The 12530-nt window shown below is 38.0% G+C and overlaps 2 protein-coding genes across 2 annotated transcripts; one reads left to right on the top strand and one right to left on the bottom strand.

Moving 5' to 3' along the window:
• Positions 1 to 2134: 2134 nt before the first annotated feature.
• On the top strand, positions 2135 to 6189 carry LOC116737208 (extracellular calcium-sensing receptor-like). The gene is made up of 8 exons (XM_032590233.1): positions 2135 to 2420; positions 2708 to 3002; positions 3075 to 3364; positions 3543 to 3838; positions 4303 to 4505; positions 4594 to 4815; positions 4895 to 5018; positions 5101 to 6189. The coding sequence occupies exons 1-8, from the start codon at positions 2371 to 2373 to the stop codon at positions 5997 to 5999; spliced, it is 2379 nt and encodes a 792-aa protein (XP_032446124.1). The 5' UTR covers positions 2135 to 2370; the 3' UTR covers positions 6000 to 6189.
• A 1191-nt stretch (positions 6190 to 7380) lies between these two features.
• LOC116707994 (extracellular calcium-sensing receptor-like) lies at positions 7381 to 11582 on the bottom strand. The gene is made up of 8 exons (XM_032545730.1): positions 11571 to 11582; positions 10910 to 11269; positions 10535 to 10824; positions 9968 to 10263; positions 9130 to 9335; positions 8791 to 9012; positions 8556 to 8679; positions 7381 to 8470 (listed from the first exon to the last, which is right to left on the bottom strand). Exons 1-8 carry the CDS (start codon positions 11580 to 11582, stop codon positions 7572 to 7574), a joined length of 2409 nt encoding a protein of 802 aa, XP_032401621.1. The 3' UTR covers positions 7381 to 7571.
• Between the last annotated feature and the right edge of the window lie 948 nt (positions 11583 to 12530).

The raw sequence follows: 12530 nt of genomic DNA, 5'->3' as shown, positions 1-12530 counted from the left end.
CATCACGTCACGAGTTGGAAAGAGGGTGGGTTCACATCTATCTACTTATCTGAAGTCATGTTTGAGATAACCTGCATTCAACTTCACCCTAGTTTACGTTTAATTTGGCATTGTACATATTATGAAAAAAATATATAATTGGAAAAGATAAAGGTCTTTGTGAACTTTATCTTTGGTTAAAGTTCACAATTGAGTTTTAGGTAAAAAGAAAATTGTAATTTTTTGTTAAAAGGAAGCACACAGGTTAAAACTGTGGAAATATTGTTCATACATACAAAATAAGCTTAATCAAAGTGGGAAAACCACTGTTGTACCAATAGACACTTTGAACGATGTTTTGAGTGTTATAAGTTTTTAAGTAACGGGATTGTCACCCAGTTCAATACACTATGATATCTGTAACTACTGTGTAGGACTATGGCAGACCCAAACATAAAAAACTCAAAAACATCGTGGATTACATGGAAAAACTAAATGCTAAGCTATTTCTCTTGATTTTCCAATAAACTCATTGTGTCTATTTGCAATGAAGCCTTAAGGTTACTTTTACTATGATTCCTCAATCATTACATTCTCTTCTTTTGTCTTTGTCAGTGGTGTCACAGTTGTTGTTCCCAGAGGCGGGGTCACCCCCTCAGTGTACTGACGAGCCGACACTGCCCCCTGCTGCTGACTTATAGCTGGAGGATGTCGCTTCAGGTACAACCGGCTCATGTGTGGGCTCGCTCCCAAAACTCCACTGCCTTCATGATCCAACGCTGACGTCTGCTGTATTCCTTTTTTGGCCCTTCCTAATCCGTAACGTGATATTCGCATTTACAGTGGTCCGCTAAAGCTAACGCTTCTCTTCATTTTGCATTTCCATAAACGGTCATGCTGTAAACAAAACATGGCTGCCATCAACCCTACATGACCTAAGACACTTATTGCAGCATTTACCACAACTAAACATGTCTTAAAAAACAAAATTTCCATATTGGGGCAATAAATCCTACTGATGTGGATACTGACAGATTATTAGGACAGTCAGCCAGAACAGATATAGATGTATGAAAACTCATTATGAACATATGGACACAGATCAACAAAAGTCCTCTCAAAGCAAATGTAATTTGCTGCGCAACCTTTGCTGTTCCAGAAGAGTACGAAACATAAAAAAATCACAACCACAAATTCATCCATTATCTTTTGTTAAATTTGAGATCAGTTTGTGGAGCAGCAGCCTAAGCAGAGAGGTGCAGATCTGGCTTTCCCTGGCCACTTGCCTGTTGGGCAGTCATACTGCCAGTGGTTTTCTTCTGTTTACATTTGCATTAGTTACATTTGCAGGTATGTCTTTTTCATGATTGCGATTATGTGTCTGTTGATATTTTGGTTATGTTTTGCCAAATCGTAAATCTGCTTGCTGGATGAATGTTTTCCTTGACTAAACTTTCAACAACCTTTATAACCTTTTAGAACTTCACTGGTTCATGGGAAGTTTGGTATGCAGTCTTTCGTTTGGTATTTGCCAGGATTGGTTTTCTATGCTTTTTATTCATGAGATGTTCCCCTGAGGCCCACAAAGGTCTACACATCCACAATTAAAAAACAATAATCTCATGGGCGTCGCTGCCTCTTGGTTCGTTTTGTATGGAACTTGAGCGATGAGGCGAAAATCACTTGCCCTCCTCCAGCCAAGCGATCGGCGAAAGTCAAGCATGTGGAATTTTGAGCTCGTACACGTAGATGTGGACACCTTGGTTAATGACGCAACACAAGGAAGTGGAAAATGTTTCAACTGTTGTCACTCCTGTCGATGTCACTTTGCGATGGGTTCATCCTAAGTGATGGAAAACATTTGACCTTTAGCCCTTGTTGATCATTTCTAGTGTTGTCTCACTATTACGACCCAAAATACCACACAGACATGGCTCTGTTTTCATAAAATATCAAAAAATAAAAAGATTTCTTAAGAACAAGACTATTTTCAAAGGTAATAAAATGTAGGGAGGAAATATACAGAACTAAATTCCATGTCGACAGTGTCCTATGTGGGATGAACAAACATGTTACGTATAATGAGGGAGGTTTATAAAGCCAGGAAAAACAGAGTCACTCTCAAAAAGAGAACTTTGAGGGATGGAGATTTGGACAGTTTTTATTATCTTGAGATTAGGATTGAATTTATTGGAGCTGAGTTCAGTGGTTGGCCGTAGCAGGTCTGTGAATGGCTTAAATCAGAAGTTTGACCCTGTAGGGGTTGACGTCTCGACTGAGGCTTCATCTTTGAAATGTTCACTCCAGGGTGCCACTCGCTCACCTGAATTCTCACAGGATGGAGACTTTCTTATTGGAGGTGTTTTCTCAATTCATTACCAGCATAACACAATGATTTATAATTACACCTTCAAGCCCGAACCTCCGAGGTGCACTGGCAGGTTAGTAGGAGCGAGAGACTGAAAACATTAGTATGATGCATTATTGCTGCGATGGTGGGTGAAAGAAATCTTAGATTTTTATTTCTTTACAAATTCTGTCTCATATTAGACATAAACATTTCAATCTAAATATTTTCAATTCTTCAGATTACTTACAATTTGAAATACGACAGAGACCATTTTGATTCATTGACCCAATTGCATAAAACTGTTTGTTACATGATCAGTGCCAAGACTTTTCTCTCCGTTTAATGTGAATATTAAACTGATTGACTGATTTTGTTCAGCTTGAATGTCAGGAGTTTGCGCTTTTCTCGTGCTATGGTCTTTGCCATTGAGGAGATTAACAACAGCACAGAGCTGCTGCCCGGCATCAAACTTGGATATCAGATCTACGATTCCTGTGTCTCGGTGCCTGTGGCAGTGCACATCGCATTTCAACTAACAAACCGCCAGGACCCTGTGTTTTACAAAGGAGAAAACTGTTCTCAGTCTGGAGTGGTGATGGCTGCTGTCGGAGACTCTGCATCCACTCCATCCATCAGCATATCCAGCATTGTTGGGTCCTTCAACATCCCTCTGGTGAGCTCTCTGAATTTATTGAAAACTGCAATTCTGAAATGTTCTTGTATTGATAATTGATTTTTACTGTAGGTGAGCTACTTTGCCACCTGTGCCTGCCTTTCAGACAAACAGAAATTCCCAACTTTTTTCAGAACAATTCCCAGTGACCATTACCAAGCTGACGCTCTGGCAAAGCTGGTGAAACATTTTGGTTGGACTTGGATAGGTGTTGTACACTCAGACTCAGATTATGGAAATAATGGCATGGCCTCCTTTCTTGAGGCAGCTCTGAGAGAGGGGATCTGTGTGGAGTACATTGAATCCTTCTTCAGAACCGACCCGCAGAGCAAGATCCAAAGAGTTGCAGATGTTATCCGTAGGTTTGTACACCATTTACTTTTGCCTGCGCTTTTATCATATTATGGTAATATTGGAGGTTACTTTGTTATGTAAAGCTTTGCATCTCCATGTAAAGAAATTCAACATTGTCTACTTGTCTTATATACTAACATTTCTACATGGATTAGTTAAAGATAGTGCATTTGTATGTGTTTTCAGTTCAACAGCAGTGGTTGTTGTAGCGTTTACAGCTATTGGAGAAATGAAAGTCTTGCTGGAGGAACTGGCCCGGGATCCTCCTCCACCTCGTCAATGGATCGCGAGTGAAGCCTGGATAACTGACTCAAACCTGATGAGATTCAGTTTCTGTGCAGGAGCCATCGGTGTTGCTATTCAGAAATCTGTCATCCCAGGTCTGAGAGATTTCCTTCTAGGTCTTTCTCCCTCTGAGGCGGCTGCTTCCCCACTGCTGACAAAGTTCTGGGAAGAAGCATTCAACTGCAGCTTGACAGAAAGTGAGATTCTTTTTAAATTGGTATTTAAAAAGTACTTTTTTCAACATACAAAAGGATTTAAAAATGTTCTCTATGTAATTGAAAACAATATGACTCCAAAGTGGCGTGTTTTGAAACAACTTAATTTCTTTGCATTTCATAATATTTCCATATAACAATATTGGATAATAAATACAACATCTTAATGTATTTTAAAAAACATTTTTTTTATTGAATCCTCTTTAATTTTACATATTTTTGTCCATGCTTAGCTAATTATGGAAAGAACAAAATAGCAAAAGTATGTGGACTAGATGCACTTACATCCCAAAAACAATCAAATTTATAGTTATTTTTAAAATTGAAAATAAAAATCACCATTTTGACCTTTGACCTCAAAATAATTAATGTAGCCATCCAGAACTTGTTTTAGTTAGTTAAATAATAAAATTGATTTAAAAAATCTCTGTATTCATTTTTTTTAGCTTCCTTAGACAAGATAGCATGTGATGGAACTGCAGATCTAAAAACCCTAAAAAGCCCGTACACAGAAACGTCTCAGTTAAGAATCACTAACATGGTGTACAAGGCTGTTTATGCTGTGGCTCATGCCATCCAGAATGCAGTGTGTAACGAAACAAATGGATTGTTGCATTGTGACAAACATGTCAGATTGGAACCCGAACAGGTCAGAATATTGCACATTTACAAGTTTTCATAAACCATGAGAGAATGGTCATTTATTTTCAGTTTCTGTCTCTTTTCTTAACTTAAAGGTTCTTAAAGAATTAAAGGAAGTAAACTTCTCCAAGAACGGTTACCATGTCTCATTTGATGCTAATGGGGATCCTGTGGCTTTCTATGAATTAATAAACTGGCAGAAAAGTGAGAGTGGAGTTATTGAAATGGAAACAGTGGGATATTATGATGCATCACTGCCAAAGGGCCAGGAGTTTCGTATCAACAGAAACTTAACCTGGTTGGATGATGGGACACAAGTAATAAGCCTAAACACTTCACAGAACAAATGGTTTGTCAAAGCTGCTTGCAGACCTCGAGATTTTGTTTCTGTTTCAGGTTCCAGTGTCAGTTTGCTCAGAGAGTTGTCCTCCAGGAACTCGTAAAGTGTTGCAGAAAGGAAAACCAATCTGCTGCTATGACTGTATACCATGTCCTGAAGGAGAGATCAGTAATATGACAGGTAGAATCTAATGTGTTTAACATACAAATCCCTTGATATTCACATTTTATATTCAGAACTTTTTCTTTAATTTTGTGTCTAGATTCTCCTGATTGCTTCCCATGCCCCAGAGAGTTCTGGCCAAATGCAAACAAAGATGCTTGTTTCCACAAACCTGTGGAGTTTCTTTCCTTCGATGAAGTCCTATCAATCATCCTGGCTGTATTCTCTGTTAGTGGAGCCTGTCTGGCCATCATTACAGCAGTGATTTTCTTCCTTCACAGAACAACTCCAATTGTCAGAGCCAACAACTCTGAGCTGAGCTTCCTGCTGCTCTTCTCTCTGATTCTGTGTTTCTTATGTTCATTAACTTTCATTGGAGCCCCCTCTGAGTGGTCCTGCATGCTGCGGCACACAGCGTTTGGCATCACATTTGTTCTCTGTATCTCCTGTGTTCTTGGGAAAACTATAGTGGTTCTAATGGCCTTTAAAGCTACACTTCCTGGTAGTAATGTCATGAAATGGTTTGGTCCAACACAGCAAAGAATGACTGTAGTGGTTCTCACATTTATTCAAGTTTTAATATGTATCATTTGGTTGGTTGTGAGTCCTCCCTTCCCAGTGAAAAATCTGACCACCTACAAGGAGAAGATCATCCTGGAATGTGCGTTAGGCTCTGCTGTTGGTTTCTGGGCTGTGCTCGGCTACATCGGCCTGCTGGCTGTGTTTTGCTTTGTGTTAGCTGTTCTAGCTCGGAAACTACCTGATAATTTTAACGAAGCCAAGATGATAACCTTCAGCATGTTGATATTCTGTGCAGTCTGGATCACCTTCATCCCAGCTTATGTCAGCTCTCCTGGGAAATTTACTGTGGCTGTGGAGATATTTGCTATTCTGGCCTCCAGTTTTGGACTCATACTGTGTATATTTGCTCCAAAGTGTTTCATTATTTTGTTTCAGCCCGAAAAAAACACCAAGAAATTTTTAATGAATAAAAATTAAAATGTCTCTCTTAGTCATGAAGAAATTGTGAGGAAACAACAGAAAATAGCAAGTGATTTTTTTTGTTTTTTCTCCTGTTTCTAAAAGCACTGCAGTCCTTATTTATCACAGAAAGAAATATTTAGGATGATCTGTGTTGATCTGTTATTCTGCTGTCATCACAATATGCTAGTTTATGAATAGTCAAATGAAAGTTTTTGTAAGAATTTGGATGTAATTTTAGCTTTTCTACATTTTTCTGTTAATAAATTGATTTCACTTATTTTTTGCCTGTATAAAATCATTCATGGGGATTTACAAGACAGCCCTGGTAGTTCAGAAATTGTTTCCTGCTTTATTTCTCATCATCATCACTAGCAGATTGTAACACATATTGTATTTGTATGTCTATTAAACCTGAAAATATAAATTAGTCATAATATTTTATGTTTGAGGTTCCAAAATAGCCAGCTTATGGGGAGTTTTATTGCATGTCTGAGTTGTGGCACTTCCATGTGGTGCTCAATCAGACATATGACCAATAACATTTAATGTGTCTGCAAACTTTACAGTCGTTGAATTTTATTTGAGTTTTATGCTAATAACATGTTCATGCCTCACAATTCTGCAGCAGCAGAAGAAAGATGGGCTAAATCCAGACGTGAATATACTGTGGAATGAAGTAATTATTCACGCCGTTATTACTTTTACTAACCAGTTTATTCATCCAATTATTAGATTTTATCATCTGTGTCTTGCTTATTAAAGTTGAAGTTGTTCTCCTGTTCAGAGCTGCACCTGCATGTTTCGGTTACAGGAAATCGTTTTGACAGGAAACGCTGACCACATTCAGCAAGTTGGCAGTTTGTTTCTTCTTAACAACTCATTTCTGACAAATTGGCTGCTGACGAAGAAATAGTATTCACACCCCTGTGGCTTAAACTATTGAACTTAGGGTGCGAAATGAGACTTAGGGTGGAAATACATTTGTACTGACTACTCTGTACAAGGGTGATTTGTGGTTAGTACAATGTCATGATGTCCCGCCAAAAATGTCTGTTTGACCGAAACTTCACCTAGTTCATCTTTCTTCTAAGAGGGTGTTGATCTTTTAGCTTCCAGGAATTGTCTTGCTCCACCTATGGAACAATGTGAATAAAATCTGACATTCTGTGTGATGTAATCAGAGTTTCTCTGACAGTGTTACTGCTCAGTGCTCTCCGCTTGCAAGCGTAATAAAGCTGCTTTTGTTCTCTAACTTTGACTCTTGGTTTTCCAGAAATTCCCAAATTTCCACAATACGTTATTTGTTTTAAAACCTTTATTTATGCAATCCAATAAAACATTAAATCAATGCATTAAAGAATATTAAACATTGTGCAAATTTTGTTGAATCTCAAGCCTGTTCTCTGATTTAACATATGTAGACTAAATGTATGTCAAATACAAAAATAAACGAAGAATAAAAACATAAATGTTCCTAGAAATATATTTATAGAATGTATACAGACATATCTGACAAAAAATGTAAGAGGTTAAAATTCACTGTAGCTGATATAATGCCAAAATTATTTTACATACTTGTCTTTGGTTTTAGCTTTTGTTCATTAAATATTTCTTAGTGTTTTTCTCTGGCTGAAACAAAATAATGAAACACTTTGGAGCAAATATACACAGTATCAGTCCAAAACTGGAGGCCAGAATAGCAAATATCTCCACAGCCACAGTAAATTTTCCAGGAGAGCTGACATAAGCTGGGATGAAGGTGATCCAGACTGCACAGAATATCAACATGCTGAAGGTTATCATCTTGGCTTCATTAAAATTATCAGGTAGCTTCCGAGCTAGAACAGCTAACACAAAGCAAAACACAGCCAGCAGGCCGATGTAGCCGAGCACAGCCCAGAAACCAACAGCAGAGCCTAACGCACATTCCAGGATGATCTTCTCCTTGTAGGTGGTCAGATTTTTCACTGGGAAGGGAGGACTCACAACCAACCAAATGATACATATAATAACTTGAATTAAAGTGAGAGCCACTACAGTCATTCTTTGTTGTGGAGGACCAAACCATTTCATGACGTTGTTACCAGGAAGTGTAGCTTTAAAGGCCATTAGAACCACTATAGTTTTCCCAAGAACACAGGAGATGCAGAGAACAAATGTGATGCCAAACGCTGTGTGCCGCAGCATGCAGGACCACTCAGAGGGGGCTCCAATGAAAGTTAATGAACATAAGAAACACAGAGTCAGAGAGAAGAGCAGCAGGAAGCTCAGCTCTGAGTTGTTGGCTCTGACAATTGGAGTTGTTCTGTGATGGTAGAAAATTATTGCTGTAATGATGGCCAGAAAGGCTCCACTAACAGAGAATACAGCCAAGATGATTGACAGGACTTCATCGAAGGAAAGAAACTCCACAGGTTTGTGGAAACAAGCATCTCTCTTTGCATTTGGCCAGAACTCCTTGGGGCATGGGAAGCAATCAGGAGAATCTAACAAAGTAATAGCATTGAACAACAATCCTTAATTTATGTTTTTTTGAAGATATGGATGCATATGAAACACATTAAAATCTACCTGTCATATTACTGATCTCTCCTTCAGGACATGGTATACAGTCATAGCAGCAGATTGGTTTTCCTTTCTGCAACACTTTACGAGTTCCTGGAGGACAACTCTCTGAGCAAACCGACACTGGAACCTGAAACAGAAAAATCAGCAAAATGACAGTTTTTGAACTTTTTTTGAAAGCAGCTTTCACAAATCTGTTTTCAACTTCCTAATCTAAGAAATTACTGTTTTGGGCTATTACTTGTGTGCCACCTTCCACCCAGGTTATGTTCCTGTTGATATGAAACTCCTGGCCTCTTGGCAGTGATACGTCATAGTATCCCACTGTTACCAGTTCAATAACTCCACTCTCACTTTTCTGCCAGTTTACCAGCTCATAAAAAGCCACAGGATCCCCATTAGCATCAAACGACACATGGTAGCCATTCTTTGAGAAGTTTACATTCTTTATTTCTTTAAAAACCTTCAAAGTAAAATAAGAGAAAAACTTGAACAATATTCTAAAATATTGTTGAAATTAAGTGTCTAGTCTTTAGTTGCTAATAAAAAGCATGGAGATTTACCAGATGCATTGACTGACCTGTTTGGGCTCCAGTCCGATGTGCTGGTCACATTGAATGGTTGCATTTGTTTCTCGACACACTGCATTGTGAATGGCATGTGCTACAGCATAAACAGCCTTGTACATAAGGTTAGTAACTCTTAACTGAGATGTTTCAGTGTACGGGCTCTTAAGGGTTTTAATATCTTCAGTTCCATCACAACTTCTCTTGTCTGGATTAGCAGCTGCAGAGACATACAGATACACACAAAAGCAACAAGTGAAATTCTATTATTATAAACCTTTTAATTAACTTTTAATTTAACAGTCATGAATAATTTTTGTGCTTTCTACTATGTTGAATTACGTAGGTGCTCCCTATGGAGTTTATCAATTTAAGACAAAACAATGTTCGTGTCAAAACCCAAATTCCACAAAAAAATATATACATCTTGGTAGTAAAAAGTAACAACTGTTTCTTTGAAATTCAAAAAAAAAAAAATGCTCCAAAAGTTTTCGGGATACTATTCTAGTTAATCTTTTTCTAGACTGCTTACGGTAACATCGTTCATTGAAAATGCTTTTAGCGTGTAAAAACATACATTTTGGGACTTCTTCAAGTAGCCTATGAAATACACAAATTGTTTAAGAGCAGATGAAACAAAAAACATATGTTTAGGATTTCTTAAAAAATTATTACCTAATGTGAAATGTCAAAAAATAATAATCTAATGAAATAACATAATAAAAATCTGGATTTAAAAACAGAAATACATTGATCTGTTTTAATATGTGACTCAATCTTGTCCCGTCATTACACAAAATTTGAAAACAAATAACGCATCAAAAATTACTTTTTAAACAAATTGTTTCTCACTTTCTGTCAGACTGCAGTTGAACGCATCCTCCCAGAATTCAGTAAGTACCGGAGAGGCAGCCACTTTTGACGGAGAGAGATCCAGCAGGAAATCTCTCAGTCCTGGGATGACAGATTTCTCAATGGCCACACCGACAGCACCCGCACAGAAACTGAAGCTCATCAGGTTTGGGTCAGTTATCCAGGCTTCGCTCGCGATCCACTGACGAGGTGGAGGAGGATCCCGGGACAGTTCCTCCAGCAAGATTTTCATTTCTCCAACAGCTGTAAATGCCAGAACAACCTTTGCTGTTGATCTGAAGAGAGATGCAATATGTTGATTGCATTATTTAGTACTTAAACATAAGCAAATCATTTTGAAGATAAAGACATTTATGACACGGCTGATCATCTGTAGTTTCAGTTTTCGGTCTAACTTAAAAGACACGAGGCAACAGAAAAACACAATTGTTCATGAATTCAAGTGTGAAGGAACCACAGAAAAATCACAGTGTTCATTCATAAACTTTTTCTCCAATATTGCCTTAAAATTTCTGATATTCATTCAAAAATAACAAACTTACTAACCTACGGATAACATTGGCAACTCTTTGGATCTTTCTCGCTGGATCAGTTCTGAAGAAGGATTCAATGTACTCCACACAGATCCCCTCTCTCAGTGCTGCTCCAAGAAAAGAGGTCATGCCATTGTTACCATATTCTGAGTCCGAGTGGACGGCTCCTATCCAAGTCCAACCAAAGTGTTTCACCAGTTTGGCCAACGCGTCAGCTTGGTAATGGTCACTGGGAATTGTTCTGAAAAAAGTCGGGAATTGTTGTTTGTCTGAAAGGCAGGCACAAGTGGCAAAGCTGCTGACCTATAGAGATAGAATCAAAACCAGGTGAATACCTGCACAGAGCTATTTAAAAAAATTCAGTTTACAATCAATTTACACTACCTACCAGAGGAATTTTGAAAGATCCCATGATGCGTGACATGATAATGGAGGGAGAGGATCCCGAGTCTCCGACAGAAGCCACCACCACACGGGACTGGGAGCAATTACCGTCTTTGTAGAACACTGGGTCCTCGCCGTTCAATAGCTGGAATGCCACATCCACTGAAACTGGCACTGAGACGCAGGAATCATAGAGACGATATCCAAGTTTGATGCCGGGCAGCAGGTCAGTGTTGTTGTTTATCTCCTCAATGGCAAAGATAATAGTGCGAGAGATACGCAGACCCCTGCCAGTAAGGCTGAACAAAACATGCTGATGCTTAGATGAAATTGGGGAGGATAAAAAGAGCAAACAAATCTTCTTCTGGGCATTAAGTAGTTATAAACAATTCATCTGTACGTCAAAATATTCAAGTGCTTCCTGTCAAGGCAATATCAGGATTTCAAAACAGAAAATGCATCCAAAAAACAATCTAGATCAAAAAAAACATTTTTTTACTTCAGCTCCAACTTAATCATATTTTCACTGTAACAACAAAAATACGCAATTTAGCTTATTGTGATAGAAAATGTTTAAAGCAACTCAATTATTTGTCTCCAGCATCACAGCAAACTTTGCAGCAAACACATACAAGGTCATTTTTCCACCTCTCTTTCTTACTGACCTCCCTGTGCATCTCGGAGACTCGGGCTGGGTGGTGTAATTATAAACCATTGCATAATGTTGGGAATGAATGGTGGAAACACCTCCAATAACAAAGTCCCCATCTCTTGAGAATGCAGGTAAACGAGATTTACCCTGCAGAGTGCATTTCACAGATGAGGCCTCAGCAGTGACACCAGAGGTGTTTGACGTTTGTTTGGAAGGAAATTGTTGTTTTAAGCCATTTATATGGCCAGGCAATCTAACCAGTAACGTCAACTCCAACAAACTCAGTGCCAATCTCAAAGCAATAAAAATGGCCCTTATCCCCATTTGTCAAGTGTCTCTACTTGGATCTCACTATCCTCTTGCCAATTTATAAATCCCCTCCTCTTATACGTCAGATGATCTTTCTAAAAGAAAGTGTCCTCCCTTTGTGTTTGTTTATGAAATATACACGGATATAATTTCCACTTTATGTTTATTACAATGTTTTTACTAGTGCGGGTTCACCATTTAATGTCATAACAAATATGGGACAGAACATAGGTGATATTTTACATGATCTATCCAAAAATAGTTTTTGTGTATTTCATAAGTATGTGAACAATAGAGGAAGGTCTGTTTACTAACTTCTATGTTAATCTGAAATGTCTGTTCAAATACAACATATACAGTATATCCATCCATCCATTTTCTAACACCATTGTCCATAGTGGGGTCGGGAGGTGGTACAACTTATATATAAATATATATATATATATATCTTCTGCATAAACATGAGTCTTTTTTTACACACTGTCAGATATTTTATATAAAATAAAAAGCAATTCCAATTTAAATTGAAACATTTTTAGTCAAAATATAACAGAGCATTGTACAAAAGTAGTGAATTTAACAACCGTTAGACAAATAGGAATGAATTCATTCAATATTCTTCTATCGGATGAATGTAAGTAGGTTGAAAAGACTTTGATTTCTG

The sequence above is a fragment of the Xiphophorus hellerii genome, chromosome 18 (genome assembly GCF_003331165.1).
Source record: "Xiphophorus hellerii strain 12219 chromosome 18, Xiphophorus_hellerii-4.1, whole genome shotgun sequence".
Lineage (NCBI taxonomy): Eukaryota > Metazoa > Chordata > Actinopteri > Cyprinodontiformes > Poeciliidae > Xiphophorus > Xiphophorus hellerii.
This window is presented reverse-complemented; position numbering and strand designations above follow the sequence as displayed.